Source organism: Grus americana, chromosome 17 (genome assembly GCF_028858705.1).
Source record: "Grus americana isolate bGruAme1 chromosome 17, bGruAme1.mat, whole genome shotgun sequence".
Lineage (NCBI taxonomy): Eukaryota > Metazoa > Chordata > Aves > Gruiformes > Gruidae > Grus > Grus americana.
Genome location: NC_072868.1, coordinates 3,160,499 through 3,186,408, shown reverse-complemented (window position 1 = coordinate 3,186,408; position 25,910 = coordinate 3,160,499). Strand labels below are relative to the sequence as shown.

At 50.2% G+C, this 25,910-nt stretch overlaps 1 protein-coding gene across 1 annotated transcript in view; it reads left to right on the top strand.

The window, feature by feature from the left end:
• Positions 1 to 25,910, top strand: part of TOX2 (TOX high mobility group box family member 2) — a 155,154-nt gene that overhangs the window by 126,877 nt on the left and 2,367 nt on the right. Inside the window, exons 4-8 of the mRNA XM_054845986.1 lie at positions 1,905 to 2,144; positions 6,528 to 6,755; positions 17,372 to 17,452; positions 19,414 to 19,821; positions 21,922 to 22,052. Coding sequence (XP_054701961.1) covers positions 1,905 to 2,144; positions 6,528 to 6,755; positions 17,372 to 17,452; positions 19,414 to 19,821; positions 21,922 to 22,052 — 1,088 coding nt within the window. The remainder of the gene's footprint in view (positions 1 to 1,904; positions 2,145 to 6,527; positions 6,756 to 17,371; positions 17,453 to 19,413; positions 19,822 to 21,921; positions 22,053 to 25,910) is intronic.

Below are 25,910 nucleotides of genomic sequence, written 5' to 3'. Positions count from 1 at the left end.
CTTCCCTGGGTTTCTTTCTGTGTGCGCTGCTAATGGAGTTGGCAAGCCTCCCCTGGTAACGAGAGATTGCACCTCAGCAGGCTTATCGGAAATGAAGATTGTTAATAAATAAAGCCTGGGTCTTTAAACTCATGTTAACATGAATCAGATTAATATAAAAGGGAAAAAGTCTGGAAAACGTTGCAGGCAGGGTTTGCTCTCCCTCCCACCGGCTGGATGAGGCTGTGCGGCAGGAGGCAGCTTGGATCTGCCCGCGGGGGCTGCGTGGGGCTGAGCCCTGCTGCCGGGGGGCGGCCGGGCAGGGACGGATCCTGGGGTGAAAATGGGGTTTTCAGGGGAAATGGTACAAATGGAAATGGGGTCTTGGCTGAGCAGACAGCAGGGCAGCCCCAAAACCTTCCATGCACCGACAACGTGGCCAGGTTTGTCCCCATCTCGTCTCATCTTCCCTCCTTGGCCAGGGCAGGGGCTTGTTCCTGCTCCCGCCTGACCCAACCACTTGAACTTTGGTTTATGCCACGACAAGGGGGAATATACGCTCCACAAGATATTTTTATTTTGTCTAATGTAGCATTCGACATGTCTTATTAGCCATATATATACGTTTCATTTTTCTTCTGAATCTTTCAAGGCTGTTGGGCTCAGCACCCTCGGGAGGCAGCGCTTGTGCCGCTGGCCTGTGCCGTGTCCGTGCGTCCCTGCGGCCGTGTGCGATTAGTCGCCTTTCAGTCCCATCAGATGTCCCCTCGCTCTTGTTTTATGAGAACAGATAAATAGGTGTTAGGAAACTTCATTTTTGGGGATAGCTCTATCACATAGCCACGTCTCTCATCTCCCGTGCGTGCATATACACGCATCGCTTCTGGTCCCTTCCCTCGCTGGGAAAGCTTAACAGGCAGCCAATAATTTTCTGTGTCCTTGTCTGGACTTTTTTTTTTCCTTTCTGCTACATTCATTTCGAGTGGGATCAGAACTGATTGCAATATTTGACATCAGAAGAGTCATCTCCTGGAGGAGTTGCAGTGAGGTGATGGCCACCAGCAGAGCTTGCCCCCGCACGTTGGGGTCCGTCTGGGGGCATGCCGTGGTGCTCGCTGCCTCTGGGGTCGGGGACATACAAACCCCTGGCTTGATGGTAGTGTCACAGCTTTGGGCAGACTGACGTGGTGGGAGCGGGGACCCAGGGCTTCCACTGACTGCTTTTGTGCTTACAGCTTCTAGGTTTAACCCCAGGAGCACTAGCAACCCAACATCGGTGCAGATGACGCAGGAGGGTTGGTTCTGGTACCTTCAGAAACTTAGACAAGCAGATAGTTTTTCATCTATGCAGTTACTGTATGTCAACACCAGTATTGCTCAGAAAGAGCATGTTTGGGATCTACGGCCATTAACACTGCATCGCTGACGTACCAGGGCTGGACTCTCAGCCACGGCCCCACATACCCTGGCACAACACGTGCCGGTGCTCAGCGATGGCCCCACGTGTGCAGCAGCAAGGCTTGGCCCCAGAAATGCCTGGGACACTGCAACACCCTCGCTTCTCCCAGTCATTTGGCCAAAAGTTGCTCATTTCTGAACTTTTCTTTCAGCCCCCTGACTGGTACACGACACCACTGGTCCCTGGGGCAGGCAGGGGCACCTCCTGGACACACAGACGTAGGTGCAAACACGGTTTAGCACCTCTCTGTAGTCCCCATCGGCAGGCGATGGCAGGAGCGGAGCCCCGGGTGCACGGTACTCATTTCTTGCTCTTGGCTCGTTTGGAAGAGGGCACGAAGAAGACTTTACTAGCTGTGTATAATGATTTTAAATCAGTCGATAAGAGTTCAACATAAAGTGATTTGACAGTATGATAAATAAATGAAAACCTTTTTTAATTACAAAGTGATGTTCTCCTAACTCAGATCCAGGAGATGGTCCACTCGGACGCCACGTCCTATGAGTCCAACCGTCAAGTGCCCCTGATCAATCGCCCCGGGATGTTAGCCGGCCCCATGAGCGCTCTCAGCCAGTCACAGCTGATTTCTCAGATGGGGATGCGGAGCGGTGTTACCCACGGTTCCCCATCGCCCCCGGGAAGTAAGTCTGCTACGCCATCTCCCTCCAGTTCTACTCAGGAAGAGGAGACAGAGTCCCATTATAAGGTACGTGCAGTCACGCCTGTTTTAACAGACAGCAAGAGAACGGCAGATGATGTTTTTCAGTGAGGGATAAATCGCGCTAAATAAGAGCACAGATTTTTGGTTCGGTTTGTTTTTTTTTTTTCAGTATACATATAGTGGGAGACTTTCCCAGGGATGGGGGGATTGTTTCCAACCTAGAGTGAGGTGCAAGGTAGCACACATGCTTGGGTTGTGCACGCAGCAAGTTTGGCAATGAGAGTTGGGCTTTTCTCTGCACAGTTTACCAGGTCCATGAAGCTGCAGAGTTTCCTCCGCTGAGGGTTTTGATGAGCAAAGCAGGTTCATGGCTAAGGTTCTGCCAATGCTTGGGTGCAAAATTAGATTTCAGGTGGCAGGTAGAGGAGACTAAAACAGGGAAGGAAAATAATGCAGGGTGGGATTTAAGTTCACTGCCTTTTAGTTCATCCGGGCAGAGTTTTAGGTGGTCAGCAGTGTCTTAGTGGCACAGAATCTGCCTCTACAGCCAACACAGCTCCTGGTGAGCATGGCATCCAGAAACCCAAGGATTTCCTAGGGTTTTGGGGACATCTTGGTTGTTGCCCATCTTTCTCAAAATGCACCAGCAGATCAGACTCCACGTGCTGCATTCTGTGAGTCTTCCAGCTGTTATTTACTGAGGACAAATTGCAGCAATTGCAGGGCTGCTGCCCCAACACCTGATGGGTCTCCATGCCTGCAGGTCAAACACTGAGCTCCCTGGGGGACTTTGATTAAAGCCTTTCATGGAAAACCTTCTCCTGGAAGGTGCTGATCCAAGGATGACACCAGGAGCACTGGCTTGTCCCCTAAAAATAGGCAGTTGTGACAGGATTTGACTGTGTAACCAGTGCAGAGACCAGAAAACTAGGAAAACGCTATGACTGAACAAAAACCTTTCTCTTTCTATGGAAATCTTAAAGGTCTTTTCCAACCCAAATGATTCTATAATTCTATGAAATCCAGGCAAATGTATTCCCATCAATCCTGTAGGTTTTGATCCATTGGCAGCTTTCACTTCAGATCGGGACATTTCAAAGCAGAGTGCACACATGGATGCAAAAACTGAGCTTCAGTGAAATAAAACTGCAAAAAGAACGGATACACGTGATTGAAAACAGATGGAGTTTCTCAAACTCTGCAGTTCCACCTTTGAGGGACACTGTGGGATGGGTTGTGCCGCTGGACCCCATGGTCTGCCATCTCCCAGAGCCTGTGTCACACAGCTTCAGGCAATTAGCTGCGCGCTGAAATCTTTTGTGTCAGCAGAAAATGAGTTTCAGCTTAGTTACACACCAGGTTCTCCCTCTCAGCCTCTTTCAGCATCACCCAGCTTTCCTTCCCACCGTCCGGGGCCACAGGAGTCACCGGGAAGGACACGGCTTTGGGGTTGGATCTTCTGTTCTCCTTGAGCCAGTGATGCCTGTGGGGGTAGGAAGAATTTGGAGATGTCCAAATTATGACAGCTTGCAGAGATTTAAATTTTTCCTACTCCTAAAGGCACGACCCCTCATTTTTCTGCCCTGCGAACTACCCCCCCAGGACAGGTGGAACAGGAGTGACGTATTTGATGGAGGAAGGAGACCGCAAGTGTAAAGAAAGCAGCAGAACCGCGCTGTGGCCTGCAGGTTTCTGTTTGCTTTCTCTATCGACACAGCTGTTGAAATCACCCATCGGTCATTTTTTGTATGGCCATTAAGGGCCTTTCTGCAACAAGTCATCAAAGCAATGTCTAACAAGCTGAAATTAATCTTGTAACTGAGAAGATCACACGTTAAGGAAATGGGTCTGATGCTTAGCGGGTGGTTTAGGTCCAGTAGGTCCTCAGAGCCAGGGAGCTTGTGATTTTCGGAGGTCTCCCAGCCTCACCGATGCATTTACGTGCTTCATTGCTTCAGGGGGGTGTACACATGCATGGGAGGGCGAGGTACTTATAGCCCAGATTCCGGTTGGGTTAGCAGTCTCTCTCCATAGTTATTAAAATCATGGTGTCCATGAGGTTCCTGCTCTTCATGGGTTCAACATCTAAGAAGGCACCAAGCCACCTGCTTATGGGATCGTAGCTGTCACCTGTGAATTGCCCCAGTCCACACCCGATGTTGCACATAGCTTCTGCTGCCTCTCCAGAGCAGGTCCACTGGCGGCTGGTGACCATACCAGCTTCATCCCGCTGCACGAGCCTTCACGGCCGCTTTGACCATGGCTCACCCCTCAGGGGATGCAGTTGCTCCAGGGCAGCGAGGCACTGGCTCGCTGGGGCTCGCCTTCAGCCGTGAACATGGCTTAGGTTCTTCAAGCATCTTCTGCAGTCCAGGACTGGGCTGTTGTCTCATCCCATGCTGCGTCACACCTGGTAAACCCCAGCAAAACCAGGCAAAGTCCAGATCCTTGCAGGCAGCGTCTGTTTTCCATAAATACCATTTGCTCTTCGATGCTGCCTAAGCAGTACCAACCGTAAAACGGTCACCGTGGCTGTGGTCGCATTGCGCCTGGCTCCTTCGCTTGGTCAACAGCGGTGAGGAGAGCAGGTCCCCCCACGGCACTTAAGTGAATCAAACAGGATTACAGTTAGTTAAAATACCATCTCACTTGCTAATGGGCTGAAGCCCTGTCATGCTTTTTTTTTTTTCCTCCTAATAAGCTGGCCTTTCACCTCCAGGCCTCCCATTCAAGCCCAATTGGGCAATTTTAAATTAAATGCAATTTTTTTGGTCTCTCTGCTCATTCACTAATGGTCACTGTCTGTTTGACAAATGTCACTGCGCTGATACTGAACTTAATGACCAGTCAAGAGCTGCTGAGCGGAGAACAGGAGCGCTGCTGCCCTTTCCTCCCCATGCCTGCCCTGTGCCAGCTGAAGTGAAGCCTCTTAAATCCTGGCACTTCCAAGCACGCAATCAAATCAGCAAATCCATCAGGAGAAAAGGCCTTTTGCCCCCAACGCTCACCGGGAGGCAGAGTTTTTGCAACAGCTTGGTGTTTAGACCTGTGTCAGTTGCTTTTTTTTTTTTTAATTTTTATTTTTTAGCCCTCTAAGTGGCAGATTGGGCAACTTTCTAAGTAATATAATTAGCCCATGCGCCTGGTAGAGCAGGGACTGCCGAAGTCGGGTCGTGGCTGAGCACTTGGTGCTTGAGCACAGTGGGTCTGCGGGCGGAGGTGCTGGTGCCCCGTTTGCCCGCGAGGATGCAGAGATCCAAACTGCAGCAGCCACCTGGCAGCAAACGGGTTTATTCTCAGCTGTGTTTAACCACTGGTGTATTTAGTTTTCCCTCCGCTATAAAATAAGGATAATGGCGCTTCCCTGCGGTGCGAGCTTTCACTGACCACAGTTAATGCGTTGAGAGCTTTGGGGTGTGTCCAAGTACTTTCCAGGGGTCTTTTCCTTTGCACGCCATCACACACAGGCTTCTGCGGTCCCATATATTCAACGCGCTGCCCAGGGTATCCCAGTGGAGGCTCAGCCATAGGATCTTCTTTCTGTGCTGCCTTCGCTGGAAGCATCCCCGTTTCCACCTTGCTGTTTTACTTCCCAGCCCGGTGGTGGTGCCTCGTGCTGAGCAGCCACAAAGTCCAGCTGCTGTTCCCTGTGTCCTGCTCCCCTTGGTTCAGCCACCCACAGGGCACTGAGCGCGGGCACAGCCAGACCTAATCAGCCCGGTCGTAAAGAGCGAGCGGTGCAGGCAAAGCATTTAATGCATAAGATTAAAATAGTTTAATTCCTGGGTATTTTTCCTGGGTAAGGGTACCTACCTGTTAGCAGGGTGAAACAAATTTTGGATGGCCCCAGTGTGATGGCTGACGTGCTGCTCGTGGTGGTTGGCTGGTGCTCGCCACCCTCCTGCCTCGGGAGCAGGGACGCTGAGCCGCCGGCACACACACGGGTGAGAAAAGTCAGAAGCAGCTTGCAAAGGGGGATTATTGGGCTGGAAATCAGAAATCACGTGGAAGCCGAGTTTGGAAAAATTCATGGACCGCTAAAGGGATCTGGCTGGGAAGCAAGGTGTTTGGAGAGGTCTCAGGAGACGATCAAGGAGAGAGTGAGCTCGTGGTGCCGGGGAGGAGGAGGGGGAGAGGGGGTGACTGAGGATGAGTGTCTGGAAAGCCCCAGCTTTGGAGCAGGGATGACCGGGACAGCGAGAGGCGAACCCAAACTGTGAACCGGGCTGCGATGAGGCACCCGAGCCAGGCTCAGGCACCCACCGGCAGTTTGTGTGGGTCAAAGAGACCCCCAGGGCTGCTGCCCCCCTCGCCGCGCTGGGAGCCCTGCCCGTGCCCTCTCTCGTCCCCTTTGCTAAGAAGCTCTAGGAGGGACTCGTGTCAGACTACTCCCAGCCGACCGCTATGGGACCTCTCTTGGTTTTGCAGGTTACTGGAGAGAAAAGACCATCAACAGACCTGGGCAAAAAGCCCAAAAGCCAAAAGAAGAAGAAAAAGAAGGATCCCAATGAGCCCCAGAAGCCCGTGTCAGCCTACGCCCTGTTTTTCAGAGACACGCAAGCAGCCATCAAAGGGCAAAACCCCAACGCTACCTTCGGAGACGTATCCAAAATTGTTGCGTCAATGTGGGACAGTTTGGGAGAAGAACAAAAACAAGTGAGTTACTGATCTCTCTTTTTTTTCCTTTTTTTTTCTTTCAGCTGTTTAAATATGTTTGTCCGTGGTACAGACCGTCAGAGTCTTGCCAGGCACGTCAGGAGTAGCCGGGGCTTTAAACAGGCTCAGGTGTGTGCACAGAAACGGAGGGTATTTTCAGGAGTGGTGCTGAGGTGCCCGCTGCCACTCGAAGCGATGCTCGAGTGGTTTGCATCCCGTGCTCCCAGCCCGGAGCCGGCGCGGCGGCGATGTGACCTGGGACACCTCCTTGGGGTACACCCTGTACGGGGGTCTCTGCCACCCGCGCGCCCCGAGGAGGGAGGTCTGAGCCCCGTCGCAGGCGGGGCAGGGATGGGGCTGCAGAAGGATGCGCTAAGTTTGTTTTGCCTCTGCCCCTTTTTTTAGAAAAACCTCCGTTGTTACATGAGGAAGAGAAACATTTTTATGACAACTAATTATTCCTGATAAGATCATGCTTCGCAAAAACCGTCAGTGGCCTTTCCCTGGCATGGGGATTTTACAGCCTTAGATGGGAGATGGGTTTGTGTTTGCTTATTTACTTACAAGGAGTGACGGCAAACCAGCTGAAATCTATTAACTCTCTACATCGCTGGCCTCGAATCTAACATTAAGGCTTTAAAAGCTTAGGAAGGAGATGTCTGAAGTGGTCTGGCAGAGGAAACCTTCCCGCCCCAAAGCTGTCAACCACTTTCAGTCTGCTTCACGCAGAGAATTCTAGGTCCTGCTGTAACTGTTGTGTTGATGCTGAGTCAGTTACAAAAGCCTGTAATTGCCTGTTGCCTATTGAGAAAACCCCAGGGAACACTTTCCGTAGCAAGTATGTCTTTTTATCAGGCAGAGCGAGATCTGACACTGTGTGTGATGTGTCTCAGAACCCAGACATGTTCAAACGGACAGTCCCCCCATGAGTGGAGAGCCCTTCTCCTAGAGCCTGGCTGCCAGCATAAGCTGGCTCCATCTCCCGTTGGGTGTCCGGCTCCATCTCCCGTTGGGCGTCCAGCTCCATCTCCCGTTGGGTGTCCGGCTCCATCTCCCGTTGGGTGTCCAGCTCCATCTCCCACTGGGTGTCCGGCTCCATCTCCTGCTCAGTGTCCATGGCCAGCATCTGAAGCAGCTACATTTGGGGAGGGAGCAGCAAGGAGGAAAAAAAGCCATTGAAATGGAAGTCGTGCTAGGAAATAGCCTTGCTTTCCACCTGGCGCCAAGTTGGGCGTAAGAGCAAGGCATCTTCTGGGATGAAAGCCCTTTTGCTGATCCATTTGGAGCCTCCATACTGTGCAGATGTTGCTTTGATGTTTTCATGATCCTCCCTTTCCTCCTCTTTGAATGGATCGCTGGGGCATCATGCAGGAACTTCTTGTGCTGAAGGGAGGAAGATCCCTCCTTGTGCAGCCGGTCGGTCCCAGCTCTGCTGCCTGGGAAGCTGTAGGGCAGGGGCTGGGTTTGGGCTATTGGTTGAGGTGTGGGAGATTCAGGAGCATGGAAAAACGTTTATGTCACCTTTCTCCTGCTTTCATCCCTCCCAACATCTCGGTCTGCCTCTCCCTTACTCCATCTGGTTGCAAATATCTCTGTAGATTGGGCACTGAGCTCAGCTGCAAATGTGGTTTATATAATGGAAGTGCTGGAGCGACCCTGACTCAGCGCAGTGCAAATGCTCGGCTCTTAATTAACGGCAGGGATTAGACCAGTCCGTTTATCTTCCCTGCTAACTCTCCCTTCTTCGCTTTTATGAGATAGTAGCAGCCTTGCCGTCTCTTTACACACGCTTTCTAAGTGGCTCCATTTCTCCCTCTGTAATTGATTTAATTAAGTCATTTGTTCCTTGTCTGAATGCTTAAATATTAACTTCCTGGCTTTGTCTCCAGCTGTATACTTTTCTCCCATGACAGCTACCTCCCTGCCCGGGACTCCGGCTGGAGGGACGCTATTTATCTTGGGCTCTGGCACCGTATTGCTGGTTTGTGCGATGGGGCACGTTCACTCGAAGTGTTTGGCTGGAAGAGAGTTTATTTAGTCCCTGTTTGCTTTCCCCTGCCAGCATCCCCAGTCGAGTTTGTTTAGACTCATAAGGCAATGCATGGAAAGGAAAAAAGGAAAAAGGAAAAAAAAAAAAAAAAAAAGCATTAACCAATTGTCTTTAATACGTGAAAACAAGTGCCTAGGATGTCCTGCAGGTCCTTTCTCCGGAGGACTGCAGGACATGATGCATTCACGATGAAGGCAAGCAGCCCGTGCCAAGCACCCTTTTGGCACATCTCGAGAGGGGACAGTGACCGAGCAGGACAGCTATGCGGTGATGCCATCACTGGCCAAAATCCTGCTGGGACCTGGGAGACCAGACTGCCACGTGGCTGCACCGGACTGTGGTTTGGCTCATCGCCGGGCAGGAGCATCATGCCCTGGGCAGGGGTGGAAAGGTGGAAGAAGGAAGTATTTCATCCGGTGCGCTGCTTCTAGCTCTAGTGACAACAGTGGTTTTGAGTATCTTTGTATCCTCACTGCAGAAAGCCGTGCAGAAGACAACCCGGGGAAAAGCCAGCACAGCGATGGCAAAGTAGGCAAACAAGAGGTCAAATCTGAACGTTCTTCCTCAATTAGGACCAAGGTTTTAGTTAAAGAAAGCTTCCTCTCTTCCTGGCATGAGAAAAGAGGGTGAATTTGAGGCTGGAGGATATGATTTTGGGCTGGGATCCCTCACAGCCTGAGATGTTAAGGGTGGGGCTGGGGCATCATGTCTCCAGAGCACCAATGTGCAGAGACCCCAGCCCCACCATGCAGTTATTAAGCAGTCATTTATATCACTGTTAGTTTCTGCCTCAGATGAAGATTACAAACCTTATTTGCCACTTTCCAACAGGCACAGCATCGCCTCGGCCCTGGGTCTGGTTTGGTTCCCGCCTTGTGCGGGGAGAACAGCAGGCCGAGCAGGCAGGGAGCAACCAGGGCGGGGGTTCAAAGCAAGCTGGCCGATAAACCCAGCCTCAGCCAGGGCGTTTGGGACTTGTGATCCCCCAGCACGTGTCAGCAGCCCCCGGCGCGTGCCCCGCTGTGCCTGCAGACGTGTCCATCCATCCCTCCCAGCTCCACCACACACAGAGGAGGTACGCAGAGCGTGGGGTGGCCGGTGCCGAGGGGACGAGGAAAGCCCAGTGCCGGTGGCTTGTAGCCGTGCTGCCGGTGCGACGCAGCCGGTGCCTCGGGCTGGGGTGGTCCTGTGCCCCCGCAGGCAGGCAGAGCCTGAGCCCCGCTCCAGCTGCGCTCGCCCCACAGGCGCTACCTGGAGCATTTCTGGGGCAGAAACGAGCCGCCATCCCTTTGCCAGGTACCGCTCAGGCCAGCGCATGGAGGGTTAATCCTCTGCCATTTGTGCTGCTAATGATTATATGCACTGAAATATCAAAGCTGCAGCTATTTATTTGCCATTGAGCAGGTGCTGCTGCTCCCACAAAGCAAATTTGCTTTCTCCTCCTGATGAAACAAGCAAAATAAAGGTTGCTCACGTCCCATTTCAGATATGGTTTTTTTCCCTGTGCACTAGCTGAAAGACAAACACCAGGCGGGAACCAGAATGCGTATTATGCAAGAACCCATATAATCTAGGAGCATCTTTGATTTGGCTGCTGCTGTCAGAGACGTGTATTTCACAGAGAGGCTTTCACCACCCCCCACCCCCCCTTCCTTTCGTTCTTACTGGTTTATCATTTGTGCCTTTGTCATTTTGTTCCTTCTTCTTCTTCTCTTCTCAGCCTCTTCACAATGAATCTTCATTTTCCCTCTGACACACTTGTATCTAAATTTCCTTATTTCCTGCCTTTTTTTATTTATATCTGTTGCCTGGTGATTTGATCATGCTGTGGAATACAGGATTAGCAATCTCCGTGTCCTTGGGTACTGCTCAAGGACACCTGTTCGGCAAAGCACCGTTTTCTTCCCCATTTTAACCCTTTCCAGTGTGGCCACGCGTGCGTAACAGTAATAAATAACAATACCTTTAAATATCTCCAGCGCTGCATTAGCAGGATGTTGTAATCTTCATTCTTCAACAGCTGGCATGGCCCTTTCTAAGAAGCTTACATGGGAATCTGAAGAATGTGACTCGGGGAAGAAAAAAAAATTAATACATACTCTGTGAACTTTGCAAATAGTTTAGCAGCTGTTCCTGTAGAGATAGCTTAGACTTCGGTGGAGAGTGAAATGCTAATTCAGCCATTATCATCAAATGGGGTACCTGTCGTAGTAATCCGCCTGCAGCTCCAGGTCCCTGCTCGAGGCTCGCAGAATCCCATGCCTTGGTGTTATTTTTTTTTCATTAGCAGATATAGACCAGTGTTCGCAGCATTATCCAGCGAGGTTTAGAAGGGTTGCCTGATTTGACAGAAATTAGAAGAATTTGAGCACTAGATTGGAGCAAACTCTGCTAATTTACTGGGAAGGATTTTTCCCTGGCACGGACATAGTGCTCACAGCCCGGTCCCAGCTCGTACCACCCAGCAGGGCTGCAGCCCCCTCCTCTCCTTCCACCAGCCCTCCCGCGGGCAGTCTCTGCTCCAGAGGAAGTGACACCCAGCCTTGGGTGGCCATCCTCCAACAAGGGGATTTCATTTGAGTGATAAGCCTGGAAAGTCTCCGGAGCATATTGAGAAGTCACTGGTGGGATTTGCTCTTCTCTGCCATGTTCTCTTGTTCCATCTCAACACCTTCCCGTTGCCCACGGTATTTTGGTGGAAGAGGACATTGGTTTGGAGCCTGGTGATGATGGAGCATGGGGACACCACCAAGCTGGCAGTTGCACATGTCTCTGGAACCTGCTTCTTTTTTGCTAGGAAATCCAGCAACAGTTGGAGAAAATAAGCATTTCCAGTTGAGTTTATGAATCTGGGGACTTACTGGGGACACAAAGGTACTGGAGATGAGTTCCTGCTCATGGTAGCCCTGCTTCACCAGGACCAATTCAGTCATGCTAAGTGACTCCATGGCCAAATGCATATGTGATTTTCCCAGAGAAACGCACAGCCTGGACAATAACTCAGTGTTCACACTCCAGGGATAAATTACCCAGCAGAAAAATTACTCGCTCAGCAGAAAATAATAGATCACCCATCTAATCAGATCCATCTGCTCATTGAACCTGATACATCACCTGGTGACAGGACACTGCAGTGGGACAGAGGCATCTCGGGCCAGCTATAAAGCTGTGTTACGGCAGAGCCATCACAGGGGAGAGATCCCATGGGAACCGCATGCAGCAGGTGCTGCCTGCCAGTGTGGCCATCAAACTGCCACTTCCAGCATTGTACAGAGCTGTCGGCGGTGGAGCCACCCCTGGTTGCAGTTTGCTGCTGCTGCCCCAAAGCTCTCGCAGTGAGGGGCTGGAAGTGTCCAACCAGTTGTCCTGGCCTGGAAGGAGGTTTCAGCATCCTCTGAGTGTCAAGGAAAGCCATGTACCAGAGAAGGATGAAAGCATCAATCCCAAACAAGGTTTCAGGAGAGGTCTGGTGGAGACCAGGATAGTGATAGGGAAGATGTGAAGGGTCAGAACTGCTCTTAAAAGCAGCTCCAAGAGTATGACTTGTCTTCTTGGGGAGCAAGATCAGAAGCGTGGAAGATGAATGTTGTGTGCTTTTCATTGGAGGTTAGGGCTTGGCTTTGTCACCCTTCTCTGCTTCATTTGGAGTCTTCTGTGGGTTGTCCTGGGAGCACGCTTGTGCCTTCACATGAAGTGACAGATGACTTAGAACCAGGTGGCGCAATGAAGTCAAGGCAGAGAGGAAAGTAAGAATCTTTCAGGATACTTTAATTAGTGGTAATTGCTACTTGATTATGGGTTTACCCATTCATTCTCCAAAGGACTGCTTCACAACACTGTATCTCCACCAGGGTAAAGGAGGAGCTCTTCTGAAACCATGCAAATACTTCCTATAGCCAGAGCCTTCTATGTAGGTGCCCTCGGGGATGTTAAATGCTCAACAGCTCCCGTGCCATAGTTGGGAGAGCCTGGGAAAATTGGAGCACTGCTTAACCAGCAGCCTCATGATGGGCATCATTGACAGGTACCTCCCATGTCCAAGCTTGTTGACCTCAGGACTTAGCAATCCAGACTATAGGTATTAGGCCAAGGGAGACGTGATGAGATTTACACAGTAAACATAGCTTGGGTTAGTTGGTTTTAATGGGGAGAAGGATAGAATATGTCTTTCCCAAGAAGCGAGCAGGAGGGATACAGAGGGTGGTGTGAAGAGGTGAGGAGGAACTGGGAAGGAATAAGGATGACGTGGCCATGTTGGCTACATGCATTTCCGATGGCCCATGCGGATGTAGCCGCATGTTGGATGTAGCCAACACGGCCACGTGCAAAGAGCGGGGCGGTGCGGCAGACAGCACTGTGCAGGGAGGAAGTACTTTCGAGTCATCTTATGAGTAAGCTGTAAGTTACGATGATCCCAAGAGATACCTTGTAGGAAAGTGTATAATAGTTACAAGAAAAACCCTCCAGATTTACAAGCAGAATAAAATCCAAATTTATACATTTAGGGGAAAAAAAAACCAGTCAAGGAATCATAGAAAGGAGGGCAAGGAGAGACTTAAGAGGTCAACCAGACCATACTGCTGCCTGAAGTCAGGATCATCTCTACATAAGCCATTCTTGATGGATGTGTGCCTAATCTGTTCTTAAACCTTCAGTGGTGGAGATTACACATCTCCCCAGGCAATCTCTTCCCATGCTTAATTATCCTTACTGTTAGGAACGCTTTCCTCCTGCTTAGCCAACATTTCCCTTGTTACAATTTAAGCCTATTGCCTCTTTTCCTATCTGCAGTAGATGAAGAGGGCCATTCATTGCCTCTTTCTTCGCTGCGTCGCATTTGGAGGCTGTGGCTCCTCTTGGTCGTCTCTCCTAGCCGAATAAACTGAGTCCTTCAGCCCTGCCCCTGGAGACCTTCGCTGCACTTTTCATCTCTTCTCTCCTGATGATCTATCTCTTTTTTTGAAGGAAAATGCCCCAAACTCCACATAGGAATGTAGCAGAGACCCGTTCACTTGGGATCAGTGGACCCCTTGATTTTTTGGGGGAGAGTTTGGGTTCTTTTCATCCTTCTCCAGTCTTGGAAAGCAGCATTTCTGCTAAAGCAGGCGGGCTGGGATGCAGAGGTTACCGATAACAGCTCCGGCTGTCATTCAGTGCCTGCGCGACACGGAGCCGTTCGTGGGCGTCAGCAGGGTTTGGAATAATTGTCTTCTCTAATTAACTGGTTATCAAACAAGAACATTTCATTACGGTACAATTACTAGCTGCTTTGCTGAGACACAGAGGTGTCAGGATTACGATCCCAACATATGCTTCTTACAGCTCTGATTTTTTGTTTTCATAATCACTAACCATTTTTGCTCCCTCCCAACCCACCCACTCGCTTAATGACTAATGAATCCTCCTGCTAACGAATAAGGAAAATAAATCAGCGGGCATGGCAGGTTAGAAAGAAAAACATGCAAAATGTTTTGAGGATGCTTAAATCTGATAAATTACTTTGAAATTAAAATCCCTGGGAGAAAATGGGATTTAATTAGAAACTAACATGGTTTTGTCAATGTTTAAATTAAAATTTTAAAGGTTATAAATACTGCACTGGAGCTGCCGTTACACAGAGGATTCGTGAGAAGTTTTGTTCGGATCCGCTCTTCCCACGTCAGCGCATTTCCCCAGCGGCAGGCTGCGGTTTTGCTGCTCAGTGTCCTCGGGCGCTGTGTGGGTGCAGAAAGCCCTCCGCGTGCGGGACGGGACTGCCAGACCTGGCAGGAGACCCTGAGGGGTGGCTTTTTACAGTGAGGGTGGTGAGGCCCTGGCACAGGTTGCCCAGAGAAGCTGTGGCTGCCCCTGGCTCCCTGGCAGTGTTCAAGGCCAGGTTGGATGGGGCTTTGGGCACCCTGGGCTGGTGGAAGGTGTCCCTGCCCATGGCAGGGGGTGGGACTGGATGGGCTGTGAGGTCCCTTCCAACCCAAACCCATCTGGGATTCTACGCTCACAAATGACATAATCCACTAGGAACCTTCAGGAGCTGGAGAGAGCATCAGAGGAAGCCCCGCCTGGGCTCGCCCTTCTCAGTTGCCAAGGCTGGAGCAGGGGCTGGCCCAAGCAAACCTTTTGGTCCTCCCAAAGGAGGGCAACAAAGATGGCAAAGGGTCTAGAGGGGAAGATGTGTGAGGAGAGGCTGAAGTCCCTTGGTTTGTTCAGCCTAGAGAAGAGGAGACTGAGGGGAGACCTCATCGCGGCCTACAGCTTCCTCACGAGGGGGAGCGAGGGGGCAGGCGCTGATCTCTTCCCTCTGGTGACCAGTGCTAGAACCCGAGGGAACGGCATGCAGCTGTGACGGGGGAGGTTTAGGTTGGCTGTCAGGAAAAGGTTCTTCACCGAGAGGGCGGTCGGGCACTGGAACAGGCTCCCCAGGGAAGTCGTCACAGCACCGAGCCTGACTGAGTTCAACGCTCTCAGTCATCTGCTCTGATTCGGCTGGTCCTGTGTGGGGCCAGGAGTTGGACTCGATGATCCTCATGGGTCCCTCCCAACTAAGGACATTCTATGTTTCTATGATTCTATGAAGCCCCTCTCCTTTCGGAGGACACACAGCTCAGTTGCCCCTTCCCAGTCGTCCTGCATCAGACACCACCCGGCAGCGCTTTCCAAATACGAGTGAGGCGCAGCGCAGCGCTGTCGAGAAAAGACAAGGACAGATGAAGAGTGAAAAAAAAAAAAAAGGGTGTAGCAGAAAAAGCAAGTGATGGAGATGAAGACAGGCACCAAATTTATTAGTTATTCATTTATTTGTATTTAGCTTAAGGAAGTCTCATTTACCTGCCCTCTCACTGTCCATAAATTGCAGGTTTTTCTCCAGACAAGTCTTCCTAGTGATTGAATTCGTCTCCACGTAGCTGTGCATGCATACTTTGATTTCCCACTGTCCCAGATTTAAAAAAAAAAAAGGCAAAACCACTCTTGGTATTTTGCTGCTACAGAGGGAAAAAAAAAACCCCAAAACCTAAATATGTTTTCGATACATCAGCACCCAGCTATGGCCACCGTTACACCAGCCTCAGACACAGGAATTCGTATTTGGTTGCTGCGCGGGCATCGGGTACCGCATTTAAGAGCATCTGTTAGCACAGAGCTGGTGGACCCCCCCCCCCCCCCCATTTCTGCTGTACAGTAAACGCCGCGGTGTCACTAAGCGAGGCGAGCTTTGCAGAGAAAGGTAATAGCTTTTATTAGGGGAACTGATACAGTTTGAAGAAATAGTTGCTTTTCACAGGCAAACTCTTCTTCAGGCTGACATTTTGAAATGTAATTTTGTTCTGAATGGAGCAAATATAATACTTCCTGAATACCGTAAAGCCAAAGACAAACTTAGGAAAACGCTCCGTTTCAGAAAAATTACCATCTGAGACCTCCGCTGTGTCAAGTCAAAATGTTTCATTACAGGAATCTCTCTGATTTAGCAACGAAAATAAGGTTTTCAAACCATTTTTAATAGAATTTATCGGCACTGATTTTAAATTGAAATTCAAATAGCTGGATAGTTTAACTGCTGGAAGGTTATTTTCCCTTCGGAGGTCAGTGTTAGAAGGGAGTCTGGGGTGCTGCTGCGGCCCTGGAAATTTGCAGGGGAAGGGAGCTAAACATCCCCACGGGACTTCAGCGGCTTGATTGGTGAAAGCTGTCGGGTTTTTTTAGAGCAGAATTAAATGTATGCAAATCTGGTCTAATTGAAATCAACTTTCGGTGCACCGCTTGAGGAGGGCTTTGAGTTTCCAGCAGAGGAGAGGACTGATGGGTATTTTTCTTGGGAGTTTCTGCCTTTTTGCTGAAATTGTTATTCCATTTTAAAATATTCCTCTTGCTTGCTTAGTTTAATCTATTTTACCCATGGGGACTCATGCTGCTTGAGCCAGGCTGGATTACGCTGTTATTTTTACATACATGGAGGACCGAACTCTGGGCTGAAAGGGGAGCAGCGCTGTGAAATGATCATGAAACATGTCTCATTACAGCGAAGAGAAGGAAGAATAAACAATAATTCACTCTTACAAAGCTGTATGATATTATTTCTTGGGGTAGCAAACTCTCCTGATACTCGCCGGTTCCCTGCAAGCCCCAGCTCCCCAAGTCGTAACGTTAGGCAAAAATCTCAGCTTTTATATGATGAGGAAGCACTTCCCAGCTGTCAGGGCTACAGAGAAGAGCTGGAGTTTTGAGCTCTAAAGGCTTAATAACGGGAAAGCCAAGAAGATGAATGAGTAGTTTAGGATTTCTGAACGTCTCACCATTTTTTAAGCTAGTCCTGCCATTTTGGCTCTTGTATTGCTCTTCCAAGAGCCTGGATCGCACTTTCCCATGGTTCCTGTTGGGAAGTGATTTCGCTGAGTTCGCGACACCTCCAAAAATCCCAGCGTGGTCCAATCCAGGGGCTTTATTTGCTTGATTTGGGGTAAATTCCTCTCCAGCAGAAATTAGCTTTTCATGCATAGGGTTTTGTGGGGTGCAGCCAAGCCCAGCAGCACCCTATTCTGCTTTATTATTATTCACTGTTTGCTCCTTTCAGGCATACAAGAGGAAAACAGAAGCCGCGAAGAAGGAGTACCTGAAAGCCCTGGCAGCGTACCGGGCCAGCCTTGTCTCCAAGGTACAGCCCGCGCTCGCTGGACATGGCAATGCTGAGTTAGGGACCCTCCAGGGAGGAGCAAGTTTATAAGAAATACGGTGTAATTGTGCTGTCAGAACTGATATCGGAGTTAGCCACCTTCCCGAGGAGCTGCAAGAATTGCTCTGCAGTGCGGTCAGGGCAGGCGCCAGGCTGCCTTCTGCCTTTAGCACCCTGAAACGAGACCCCGCTTTGGGTTGTCTTCATCAGTGGGTGTCACGGCAGGGGAGGGGTGTGCTCGGGGGTCCCTGCTGCCTGGCCCCACCGCCTGGCCCCGCTGCCAGTGGCTGTTCCTCACCCGGCTCTCGGGGCGTGAGCAGCAAACGGGAGTGCTGCCAAGGGCAGGAGGACGAGGTCCACCCTGGGTGACACCGGGGGCTGGCCCGGGGGAAGGTGATCCCCCCAGCACTAGGCTCATCAGCATCCTGCCTGCACCCTGGTCCGGGCGCTTGGGCTGTTCCAGCTGCTCAGGACCGTGGTCCTGCTTCTCCCGTGCACGCTCAGCCGAGAGCGGGGTTTTGGGGAGTAACACCCATAACCGCGGGTTGGTGAGGAGGTGAGCACATCCCTGCTTAACGCACTGCTGTCAGGCTGTCGTGGTTTAACCCCAGCTGACAGGTAGGCACCACGCAGCCGCTCGCTCACCCCTCCTCCCCACGGGGATGGGGAGGAGAATGGAAAAAACCTCATGGGTTGAGATAAAGACAGTTTAATAGTGAACTTTTAGGGGATTTCAGGTTCATATGGAAATTCCTGGTGCTGCAAGGCTGCACCTGAGGCGGCGACGATGGGCCAAGTGCCTGCCCACCCCAATCCTCCAAACGTGGAAACCCATCCCAGGGGACCTGGCACCTTGCCCTCCTCCATGCCTTCGGAGAGGGGACACGAGCATTTGCTGCCTGTGAATTTGGGGTGGCTCCTGCAGAGGTCATGGGCTTGCTGGCTCGGGGGGATGTGCTGCCTGGGGTTGTGAGTATGTGTATCAGGTTGTTTTCCCTGCTAAGCTTCTCCTTGATACTATACCACACCCTCAGTGCTTAATCATCGCATTCAGCTGCCGTGGGAAATAATGCGATGTCCGGAATCAGCCATCATCTGTGGGATCCATGTGATTCCGGGGGTGGGCTGGAAAGGCTCAAAGACATGAGCACCGTTAGCTGTCTTCACTTGTCAACAGAACAGCAGCAAGGACAGAAAAACGGAATGGAAAGGACTGTTTGGGGGGTTAAAAGCTCTTTCTTGGTTGCTCTGGAAACCTGAGGGTCTTACCTTGAGCGTGCCTAGCAGCGGTGTGGGGCAGGTAGCGTGGAAGGCATGGAGCCACTGTGCTCCGTGGTTTCATTTTTCCCCCAGTTCCTCCAGTGCCCAATTCTTTGCAGAAGAGCGACTTTGTTTTGAGTAAAACAGCACAGTGTGATCCTGGCTGCTGGGTGAGAGAGGATCTCGAGTATCATTACAGAGCCCATCGCAGGACAAAAACCTCATTGTCTGAGCCAGAAAATGTCCCGTTGTTCTTCTTTTTCCTGCAGAAATGAGGCCACCATTGTCCTGTGCATGATAGACCCCACCAGGGCTGCAGGAACACACGAGATTACGAAAGCAGAGTTTTTACAGTCCCATTCGTTCTCTAGCGGAAGCAAAAGAGATTTTTGTCACCCACCTACGTGGAACTAAGGAGTGAGCTGCAGGCGGGCGGTTTGCCTCCGCGCTGGTTAATGCCCCTCCAGCGCTCCAGGCTCTGCCAACGGCACGGTTGAGTTACCGGACTTTAATTTCCCAGATGCAGATGCTGCACCCAGCTGGTGGAGAGGTGCTGGCCGGTGGGACAGGAGCAGGAGCCGTGGGGAGTCCGGGTAGCTCGATTGGAGGGACAGATGTCCAGGGGCAGATAAGGATGTTTCCTGCCTTCCTTCCTCATCACCCTCCGTTCTGTTTTCCCACAGAGCTCTGCCGACCAGGGGGAGACGAAAAGTGCCCAGAGCAATCCACCTTCCAAAATGATCCCCCCCAAGCAGCCCATGTACCCGATGCCGCCGCAGGCTTCCTCGCCCTACCCCGGCCTGGGATCCTTCTTGTCCCCGTCGGACCTGCAGAACTACCGCGGCCACCCCCACCCCAGCCTCTCCAGGACCCTCACCTCCAAACCCATGCTGCCCAGCATCAGTGCCTCCCCCCCGCCCTCCTTCCAGATCAGCCCCCCCCTCCACCAGCAGCTCTCCTTGCACCACCCGCAGAGCTCCCTCCTCAGCCAGCCCCTCAGCATGCAGCAGGTCCCCCAGCAGCCCCTCCTGTCCCCCCCCATGGCACTACAGGTACAGCCCCCCATGAACGCCTCACCTCCCGGGCAACAGGTAGGTGCTCGATGAGAGGGTTTGCAGCATGAACCGCACCATTTCCCCGCTCCTCGTTGGGTCTGTTGGTTTCTGGATGGTTTTGGGATGTTGGGTGTCGATGTTGTCCCCAGGCGAGTCTTCTCCTGGCTCCATTGGCTTGCAGATCTCGTAGTTTGGGGGTGACATTTTCAAGAGTGCTGAGCTGTCTGGGAGCATGAGCACCCCCACAAATCGGGCAGATTGGTGCAATGGAGCAATGAAGGCTTTTTCAGCGGGGGAAGATGCGGGAACTGGGGATGCCCCTGGTAAAAGCTCCTTGTGCGCATGGTCCCCCAGCCTTGTCTCGGGGGGGAATCGCCATCAGTCACCTGAAACGATGGGTTGGATAGTCAGTGAGAAACCCCTTTTGTGACATTGCTAAGGAAAGGGAGCGCTGGAAGGGCAAGGGATAATAGCAGGGATCCAGAGGGGTTGCCGGGGGGAGGAGAAAAAGGATAGAGGGAATTTCAGAAACAAAATATAAAATTAATATTTTTCCAGAAACTGCCTGGCAGTAGGAGAAAATCACTTTTGTGGCAGAAAGCCAAGAGCATGCAATGTGTCCTTGCATGTATGCCTATACTAACGGCATAGCGGCAAAGCAAAGCCCGTAGACGTGTGCTATGAACGTGTAAAACGTGCTGAAGGAAACCCCCCTTAGCCATGCCCGGCTCAGCCCAGCGGCCCACGCTCGGGGAGCCAGCCTGCGGGGCCAAAGTCTCTCCTCTTTAAACCTGCTGTTAAGAAAAAAACCCCAACATTTCCTATACCTTATAGAGAACTTGCCAGTATACGAAGGAGGAGACGAGCGGTTTCCAGAGTTTCTCCATCTGGAATATGAACTGGACGGATTATTCACAGAGGAGGACATATGCTCTGAATTCGTAGCTGCTACCAGTTACTTGATCATACTTTTAACTCTGGTATTCACCCAGCTGGCTGAATAATTTGTGTTTCACATGTTTGCTAGCTATATATCACAAAATTCACACAGTACTTTAGCAATGAACAAAGTTTTCTTTCCCATAATGTGACCTCTTCAGTTTGGGGCTAACTTTGAGAAAACGGAAATTGTTAATTTGGGAACAGATATTACAGTGGAAGAAAACCAAAAGCGAGCAGGGATGTGGAAGCACAGTTATCCCTAACCATAATAAAAAGACAGCACGTGTGGAAAGGTCAGATCCTCGATCAGACTTTAATTTCCCATCTGCTCAGAGTATCCCAAGTAACTTCTCCAGCACGGTGCCTGGGCTTTGACTCTGCATGAGCAAAAGTGGCTTCTGCAGTTCAGTGATAGTCCAAAAATGAGCAGAAAAGGGAATCCTCATAATCACTTTAATTGGGGTATTTGTTGTTGTTGAGGGCACCATTTTGTGAAGCTTCATCCCATATATGCTTGCTAATAAAAATTTAAATGTTAAAAAACAAACAACAACAAAAAAAACCCCACACTGGATGTTTTGGAGAAGTTCCTGTTCTTGGGCAGGTAACTACCATGTCTTGTTTATATACATTTCCAAATGTTACCTAATTAAGCCAACCCCAGAAAATCAGGAAAGCTAATCAGTTTTCAGCTAAAACAGTCCCTCAGCATCCTTGTTAGATTGCCAGCGGTGACAGCTGATGGAAAGAGCGTTGCTTGTCTGGCTGTTCCTTCCCTTGTTACTGTACATGATGATGGGGTAACGCATTACTGCAAAGGGAGCTGCACTTCAAGTGGAAAAGCAACTTTGCTTGCCAGACTGCTGATGCAGTGGCTTTCACGGCCGTGCGTCTTCTGCAGCCGTTTACCGCCCCCGAGGAGGGAGGTCCTGAAAGACAAGACGGGGGAAGAGGGATGTAAAACAGATGTTGCTGCGTTGACACCTGCTTGCAACAACTCACATTCTGCAAGGTCCCACCGCGGTGGTTTCGAGTCCTGGGCTTGGACCTGCTGCTGTCCCCAGGGCTCCCCCCACGCTGCTGCGTTTTTGGGGTGATGCATGTAAACGTGTTTATGCAATGTTACTGATCTGCTGTTTCTCCTGCTGTGTGTGCTCCTGTAACCCTTCCTTTCCTTTCCTTTCTGCCCTGCAGGACTTCTCACATATTTCGTCTGAGTTTCAAAACAGTGTTGGACCCCGTTCGCCTGGTGCATCAAACCCTCCAGGGAGCACCGAGTGGGACAACGACTACCCCAGCAGAGAGTGCGGGATTAACCACTGCAGGCCAGTAGACAAAATAGGAGATTGCTAATGCACTTTGTATTATCTGAACTGTGACAGCGTACAACAGCTGAGAATCTGCCCTAAAATGTACAGCAAGTTGGTGGGCTAATTATGGTCAATGAAGTTCAAGGTTTCCTCTTCTCTGTAGGCTCACTGAAGTGATGGTACGGAAGCAGGTAGCTTAAAAATCACAGATAAAGTCTTCATTGGGCATGAAGAGGTTTCCCTTTTTTTTTGTGTGTTTCCATCCCATTAGTGATGGACGAGTTTGGGTGTTTCCTTCTAGAGCAGGCCAGGGAAGCCCAGCCTCCCAAGCAGAGTCCCCGGAGCTTTGAAGGTGGCCATTTCCATAAGCAATGTCCTTCTGTTCCTGAAGTGATTGCTCTTATCACTGAGGCCACAACCTCCCATAGTTGTCTCTAGCAATGGGTCCCTTATGGGTCCTGGGGTTTCACCATTCGGGGTACAAAACCTCATCCTCCCGAGGGCTTTGGTGCCCTGCACCTTGCAGGAAAAGACCACAGAGACCTGCACAGATCTTCCCCCTTATGCCCTACAAGCTCTGGCATGAATGTGCCAGCACAAAGGTCCCTTCAAAGCTGCTTGAATTCCCCAAAAAGAGACATCAGGATAGTCTCAAAGCTGGGCAACAGGGAGGGTGTGAAAGCCATTTCCAGCCTCTGCCTAACCCACAGCCCTTGGCTCAGCAGTAGGAGTTTGGAGACTGCTATTGTGCTTGTAAAACAGGCACGTGGTTTGCTGGGGGAGCAGGTAGGGAAGGAGCCATGGCCGCTTCTGAGTATTGTTTGATTTGCTTGAAGTACTGGAACATAGTGCTTTCACTGGAGATAATAGCAAGTGCCCAGCCTTTTCAGAGCACAGCTCCCGTCTGTGCCAGCAGTGCACTTACAATTGCTGGGCACAGGCTGTACAGACATTTATTTCTTTCAGGGAAATAAATAACTTGCTGAGCCATTAGAATATCGCTGCTATCTGCCTGCCTGAGGGTGCTCAGCTACGTGGATTGTTCTGGGCTCTGCCAGCGACCTTTGCGTGGTCCTTCCTGAAGTCTCTGCAGACAACCCAAAAGATGGACCGTCTTTGGGACTTGATGATAAAAGTCATTTTAGATGCTCTGGGTAAAATGCTACAGCCACTTGGAGGGTTGTGGCACATGGATCCCAGTTTCCAAAGGTGCTGAGCAGAGGCAGCACCCACAAAAATTAGCCCCCCAGAACTAAGCATTGCTGCTTAGGGGATCAGCAGGGAAAACACTTGATTCGCTCTGCAAATCCCACTGCAGAAAACTTGGGGCACTCTAGAAACGGGTGAAATGCTCCCGTAGCAGGCGGGGTTGACTTTTGTGTTGCTAAAACAAGCTCTGTGACATCTGTCTGGAGCGCCGTATTGTAGGCAAAGGGCCCATGCAATTCATGATCAAAGCTCATGCATTTCATGCCTTTGTCACAGCAGAAATATCAAATTTCATGGCTTTATCGCAGCTTCCTGGAAAAAAAAATCATTTTAAAACCAGACAGATTATGCAGAGACTTCCAGATAATTATTAGAGTAGATTATAGCAATGAACTCAGATGGATATGGATCAGTACTGCAGAAAGTGCTCAGTGCACCGAAAAATGTCGCAGTTTCTGTTAAGGAAGGAGCCCATCTCCCCAGCCTAGAGACACACGAGCTGCTGACAACCCAGCTCCCAAACCTGGCTCGTTGTCATTTTACCGTAAAGCCTGGTGCGTCAGCGGTGCCATCACCTCCTGCTCCTGCCAGCCCCTGGTTTTTGCTGCCTGAGCGTGTGCTCCGCGTTGCTTCTGGCATCCACACACATTCGTAGGACTGCAGCCCTGGTGTGTCTCAAGGTTACGCTTGTGGCCAGAAGAGAGATGATCTGGTTCTCATCATCTTCCTGTCTGTAGCACTTTCTCCAACGTATTTTGCACTAATTCACGACCGATGTTCAAAGTTACCCTCGGGCTCCTCCGTGGCACCTTGCCATGGGCTGGGTGTGAGGGTGCAGGGTGAGCGGTGTGCCTGAACGGCCCCAGCAATCAGCAGGGCTTAGGCAAAGCAGCGATAAAGGGAAGGCAGATCTCCATGGGTTTGATTCATCAGCGCGGTTTTAGGTATAATCGGGAAGTCTCTGGATCATGTAATTGCCCATTTCAACCTCAAAACTGCATTCAGCTTAATTGCAATTAAAGCAGCACTCTGAGGAACAAAATCAGCAACTGTCTGGAAAGAAAAAGGATTATTTTCTGTTGTGATGTGGCTCAGCTGTAGAGTCCCAGATTCCTGAAAGAGAGGATCATACCAACGTCCCCAGCACACAGGCGGTCCTGTCTTGCTCTCTGGGGTAGGATTTTTATTTCACGTCTGACCTCGATATTTCTTTAGCTCCCAACGTGTCTTGGCACTGGGTTAGCTGGGGTAAAGCCTCCCCATCCTACATTTTCTTTTGTGTTTGTCATCCAGGCACCTTCTGAAAAACTAACAGGGTTGTCTTTCTGTCCTTCCCCATCTAATAAGGGAACTGCCGTAGGGTTTGGGGTTTTTCCCCAGCCTGTTAGTGCTAGTTAAAATGCCATTAAATGACATTTCTTCCCTTATGCCCCTCAAATTCTAGGATCCTGTGAGCAGACACTCCTTGGTTCATAAATCAGCCATGTTAGAGAGAGAGTTCTAAATGTTTCTTAGCCCATCCTCTCCCCGTTCTTAATGATTTTCTGCTTGCTGACTTCCATCCAATTTTCCTAGCTCTTTCTGGGCTTAAGCCCAAGCTGTCCTAGATTGCTAGCAAAGACGGGTAGCATTTCTCAGTTCCTGCTTAGTGTATGACTATCACTTCCCACAAGCAATTGTAGCATACAATTTTATTGCTTTTTGCCATCGTATCACAAACTACTTATATAGTCCCCTGTCTCCCTCACCTGACAGCCTTATTCTCGCACTTGCTCTTTCCCACTGAATGCCCGTGGTCTGCAGTGACTTTCTCCAAGGGAACTAGCTTACCTGTATCAAGGGTGCAGCTTGGTTTACAATCACTTGCAAGTCTTCCTTAATTCCTCAAAGCACCTCACTCATTTTTTCTGCCCTGTCTTCTGATTACAACTCTTTCCATACCAAAGCTGTCCTCAGGGTTTCGGTTAGATTTGCCTCCTAGCTTTTAGGTATTTTGGTGATAGCACTGAACGGCATTCATCTTTCTATGTTCTCTCACTCCGTCGCAAGGCACGGATTAGGTTCTTTTTGGGTACCATCATTCAGCAACTTTTCTCCCCTCTTCCCACTCTCCTTTGGGCTAAAAGACGGGATGCTCTCAGTTACACCTTGTCCAGACACACAAAACCGTGTACAGCCACTTCATCCGGACACTTCCAACCTCGCTAATTCCTGCTAACAATCAAGTGATCCTCTCCAAATGGGGGAATTTTCCAAATCAGAAACTAAACGAGTAAACACTGTAAAAAGGCAAGGATAAACCATCACAAATGCACTTAGTTTGGATTCAATTATTTATGGTGATACTTTGTAATGAACTAGGAAATGTTCCGTAACATGTTTTGTAAAATTAATGAAGTTTTAGTACTGGAATACCTCACTGCTGCTCAGTGGCATTAAATCTTTGCTTAGTGCAGTAGGGAAGACTGCATTTTAAATGCAGATTATAAAATGTGGAGATAACAAAGCGCAGGCTCTTCTGTGCTCTATCAGAAGACAGCTCTATCACAACAGCATTACCTTCCTGTCTGCTATCATTCCACTCATAAGCACACCCACACTGGAATCTCCCAAAGCGTTGTAATATTCTTCACCACCTGTTAAGGCCGAGATGTCTTTATGGAG